The sequence below is a fragment of the Eurytemora carolleeae genome, unplaced genomic scaffold (genome assembly GCF_000591075.1).
Source record: "Eurytemora carolleeae unplaced genomic scaffold, Eaff_2.0 scaffold826, whole genome shotgun sequence".
Classification (NCBI taxonomy): domain Eukaryota; kingdom Metazoa; phylum Arthropoda; class Copepoda; order Calanoida; family Temoridae; genus Eurytemora; species Eurytemora carolleeae.
In genome coordinates, this window is record NW_019396715.1 from 109,767 (window position 1) to 114,859 (window position 5,093).

Genomic DNA, 5,093 nt, shown 5'->3' on the forward strand with positions numbered 1-5,093 from the left:
AGGGGCCTAGGTTTGAGAGAAGGGGGGGGTTAGGGGGGCTTAATCGTATATCCTCCTTCTGTTACCCTTTCAGCGGCCTCAGGATGTTTTTTATATCTTTGTTTCTTTGAAGTTATATGAATTCAAACCTTTTTCCTAAACTCCCCCCACCCCGTCTCATCTTTTTTATATCCCCCTTTCCTTCCCCCCTCCCCCCGTATTTTGTAGAATGTATTGGTATATCTCGAAGTCAACATGAAAGGATTGAAATGAAGAGACAAGTGTCTACAAACTGCGGTTTATACTAGGGGAATTTTATCCCCCCCCCTTCCACACCCACGCCTTGAATCCCCCCCCCTCCATTGGTCGGTAGTAGGAGGGGGGGGGGGAGTAATCTTCTTTTCCTTCACGGGGATTTAAAAAGAATTCTAGTTTAATACTTTACATTTTAAACTTTGTTAACAACGCCAATCTTTAGAAAACAAACTTCTATATAAAGTTAGGGTAATTAATTACCATCCCAACATTATGAAGTAATTAGCATTGATTTAAAATTTTCCATCCCTCCTTTCTGCTGCAAACTTTAATCTTTCAACATAATCATATGGAAAAATTATGCATGAAGGGTTAAAAAAATACATGAGGGAAAATTATCAAAAAAGTTTTTAAAACAGTCAAAGACATCAAATAATGAGGTTTAAAAAGCCGTTTTAATTTTTGTTTGATTTTGTATGTATCCCTGTATTCTTGATTTTAATATAATCTTATAAAACCGGATTCTTTTGTTAAGTTGTCTGCATTTGAATCAAGATTGGACCCAAGTAAGTTAGATTTTAAATACTTAGGTCAAAGTCTTAAATAAACCAAGCTTAAATAGTCTTAAACAAGTATGAGTTTCTAACTTGACATAGTTGAGATAGGAAAATGTGGTACATTTTTCAGGCTTTCTAATTTTTGAGAAATTTTAGACCGCTTACTTTAATAATTAAGATGGTAAGTATCGCTTTAAAAATATTCAAAAAGTATATCATATAAATATTAAACAAAATTTCTTTTGAAAAATATTTATTTAACCTATATTTATAAATACATTTTACATAATCATAGCAAATCTCCCATCTATATATAAATTTGGCTTGTCTGTCTGGGTGTCTGTTTGTTTGTTTGTATCCAATAAACGTCAAAACGGCTGAACCGATCGGGCCCAAATTTTTTGTTGGACATCACGTGACCACAGGGAAGGTTTATGAAGGATCAAAATTTCAAATATTTGTCTCCATCAAAATTTGATCTTCATAAAATTTTTGAAAATTTTAAAAAACTCCGAAATTTTTTGTGAAATCCGCGAATTATTTTTGTTTTGTTTTACAATGTACACAAAGAGAACATGTTCACAATTAATTTAGAAGATGGGCGCGAAGCGCCCTCTAAGGCTAGTAAGAATACATAGCAAGAGTGCATGAAATTTCGTCTTGAAATTTGTATAAAAATTTATTTCATCTGTTATGCTTCATCATTGGTCTGCACAAAATGAAACCTGCTGTGATGTTCGCAGCTTCAAAGGGTTTGAATACGATTTATAAAAATATATTCAAACATCTTTGTAGAGTCATAAGTTTTTTAATAATTCTTAAGAAACTGCTTAAAAGAAACTACTTTTAATTTAAGGTACATTAATAGCCCTGAACTATGCAGAACAGCAATAGATATAATAAACTCGTTTTTCCCCGGCATTTAATCTTAAATATGTTGAGAATACAACATTATAAAAAACTATGCTGTATGTATTCATACATGTCAACTTTGACACCGTTTTAAATCAATTTCTCGAGACAGTGACATCAGATAGAACTAAATATTAGTGCAATCAACTTCTAAAATGTTTAGGCGATACCCTCTCATTTTACCTTAACAGTCCCTTTAATCAGCAGATTTTGTACAGAAACATAACCATTCTTCACTGTTTGGTTCTCCAAAATAGATAATATCATTATTTTTATTATTATTATATAGATAATATCATTATTTTTTTAGGCGTAAACTGACTAATGATTAGATTGGAAACGTTGAAAAATGGACCTTTTTATAAAAATGGCCTGGATCTTCATGACCTTGACAACAGCAGGTAAATAAAAAACCATTGTCGAATTTTTAACCATGAAGTTCCTTTTTCAGGTGCTACACCCTTTGAAGACACGGCATTCCATTTAGCAAAATCATTGGTTCTGAAACCAAATAGTATTTTACAAGGTCTTGCTTTGCACCGAGTCAAGCGAACCCCTGACTATGAAGAGTTTGATTTTAAAAATCTGGGAATTAATGTGAAACTAAAAGATGTTAACACAAATACCAATGCTGGACATATTGCAGACATTACTGTTAATGACCTGGCAAAGCTGCATCTTCCATGTATTTATGGTAAAGTTCTCAAACTAAATATCGAATATAACCAAAACCAAGAACAACTCAATACAACTGTAAAATATATTTTTCCAGAAAGAAATAATTTCTCTGGAACTTTTGAATTAGAACAAACCAAATTAGAAAACACATTACAGACAAAACTAAAATATCTGAACAGCCCCTGGAAGGTGGATATCCAATCAGCAGACAAGATGCATCAGGCAGTGGTTTCTGTAAGCGAGCATAACAAGTATACTATCAAAGCTAACATAGATCCTGGAGTAATAATAAGTTTAACAGTGGAAGACCAGGCTGGCAACAATGTGGTTGATTTACTGATAAATGTTCAAAGCTGGGAAACAAAGATTAGAGTAGATGACTCTGTATACCAACTATTTCCCTCTGATTTTAAAGGGAAAAAGTTCAGTGAACTAAAAATGGAAGACCATGTTGATTTTATAGAAATTTCATTTTTTAGCGGAACCTTGAAATGCAACCTAGAATTTTCAAAACAAACAGGAAACATTAAAATGTCTGCTTATTTTAATTCAAGGGTTTTACTTGACTTAAGATTTGAACAGAAAAATGACAAGATAGATGAGTATTATCATGAATATGAGATGTCCTATCAGTTAGGCAACCTTCTATTCAACTATAAGATTCACGGCAAAATAAGGTTTCAAAAAAAGGTTGAAAGACGAGTGGACGATGGCAATTATATGAAGCAAATAATGATGAATATAACATGGCTTCCAATATATCCATACCAGCAAGAACTAAAATTAGAAATGTTTATGGATGGTAATTATGGTTATAATGTACACAAAACATACAAATCAATTAAAATAAAAGCATCAGAACAAAGAAACCAGATGTTTGCTGTTGAGACAAATATTACATACACAACTAAAGATCCATGGAAGGGTTCATTCAACGCAGAAGTTTTATTTAATTCATCATTTGCTCAAGGTCTAAGATACTACAACAAGTATATAGATTTCTCTCAAGTTTCTCTCACAGCTGAAGTGGATTCAAATTCAGCCTCTGTTTATATATTTAAGAACAAATATCCTCTTTTCAACATAGATATTATGAGGAAACTGTATCAATACTGTGTCAAAATGTCAGTATTTGAGATTTATAAATCAAACCCTCTATTTCCCTATTCTATTCAAAACCTGTTTGGTGACCAAGAAAGTTTTGATATTCATGAATTTGACTTTGAAGTTAACAGCAACACTCGGTATATAGGAGTTTCTGGAGTTCTCAGTACAAGTGAAACCATCAGTAAATTAGATTTCAAAATGGGAAAAAATTTAAGAAGTGGAAAATTTGTCATCACAGCAAATGATCATGTTTGGCTTTATGCTGAATTGAAGGAAGATGGTAACCTAACAAATCATTTGGAGGTTCAAACTCTGCTTGGTATATTCACATGTAATTACAGGATCATAGATAATGGGAACTCACCAATCAGCTTTCTAACTTTTCTTCAACAATTGTTCAGAAATGAAAAAAATCTGTATGAGATTGAGTCGACCCAAAATGCGATTTTAGTAGATTATGAAAGTTTAAACAGCTATAAAGTTCAAATTAAGACGGGAGAAGATTTTGAACTCAACCTGGATTCTAGTACGTCAATCACCATCACTAATTATAATTATGATTATGATTATCTGAATATTAGAAAAGAGGCTCAGAAGATAAATATATATGAAAATGGAAAGTTTTACCTGGACCCAAGTTCTACGCCCTTTAGGATCTCAGCTAATTACGAATTTAAAGAAGATGATAAGAAAGAAAAAATGTTAGATCTTGATTTTAGTATAACAACTGCCAATGTGTGTAAACTCTTTATTTATAATTTAGTTGATTTAGAGGCAGAAGTAGGTGGTCTAAATTACATTTCTCTCAAGTCAACCATAACGAATGTGAACAATCTTACAGTAACTAATGCTGGAGAGTCCGCCTTTATAAACTTAAATGGTGTTCAATTGTTCTCATTTGAAGTAGCTTCAAACACAGAAAACTTTGAAATCAAGATGAATATTCCAAACTCGCTGATATCAGACTCTACTACCGTTGATATTGATAAACAAGATGTGTTTACAGTTGTTGTTTACTCCAGTGCAACTACAATACTGGGAATGTATATCAAGGGAAGAGATAACTGCATAAATGATTACAGAACTCCATCACTAGAATTATCCAAATATCATAAGGTGAGGTTGAATATTGAATCAATGATGTTAGGTTCATGGAGGGGGGCAACCAACCTATACAGATGTATGGGTAATGAATTTGCTTGGAGACTTGTTTGGATGGGAGCAGGTATAATAGAAGATCAAGATCCAATTGAAGAGAAGAACATGGATTATGGAATTGAATATTATGATATGAATACTATAGATAGATATGACCAGTATAAACCAGAATAAATGTTTTCATTGTTATCTCTTTTGAAATTTGAAATTTAGAAATGTTTTTTAGAATTATGCAATTTTTACTATTTTCTGAAGTTTTTACAAAAAAAAGCATTCTAATATTTTGAGTGATTTCTTTTGCATGGGTTGGGATAACACCAAGAAAATCAAATCACAATATTTTTACAAAAGAAATGTGAAACAAAGCCTGCAGGAGCTAACTATTCAGACTATACTATTCAGCTCATACTTTTATTATATTTAAACATTATAAGAACCTTAGATCAG

General features: G+C 32.1%; 1 protein-coding gene across 3 annotated transcripts; it reads left to right on the forward strand.

Moving 5' to 3' along the window:
• The first annotated feature begins 773 nt into the window (after positions 1–773).
• Positions 774–4,835, forward strand: LOC111707713 (uncharacterized). Of its 3 annotated transcripts, none has more exons than XM_023480854.1 (3): positions 774–800; positions 2,014–2,104; positions 2,155–4,835. In XM_023480854.1, the coding sequence occupies exons 2-3, from the start codon at positions 2,053–2,055 to the stop codon at positions 4,818–4,820; spliced, it is 2,718 nt and encodes a 905-aa protein (XP_023336622.1). In that variant the 5' UTR covers positions 774–800; positions 2,014–2,052; the 3' UTR covers positions 4,821–4,835. The 3 variants fall into 3 exon arrangements, with proteins under 3 accessions (XP_023336622.1, XP_023336624.1, XP_023336623.1); XM_023480856.1 differs by having other exon boundaries at positions 2,036–2,104; XM_023480855.1 differs by lacking the exon at positions 774–800 and adding an exon at positions 811–972.
• The last annotated feature ends 258 nt before the right edge of the window (positions 4,836–5,093 follow it).

What these genes read in the sequence shown, in the direction of transcription:
- LOC111707713 (XM_023480854.1), top strand. Translation starts at nt 2,053, where the DNA reads ATGGACCTTTTTATAAAAATGGCCTGGATCTTCATGACCTTGACAACA. An exon ending in CATGACCTTGACAACAGCAG is followed by an intron (nt 2,105 to 2,154) that starts GTAAATAAAAAA and finishes TTCCTTTTTCAG; the next exon opens with GTGCTACACCCTTTGAAGAC.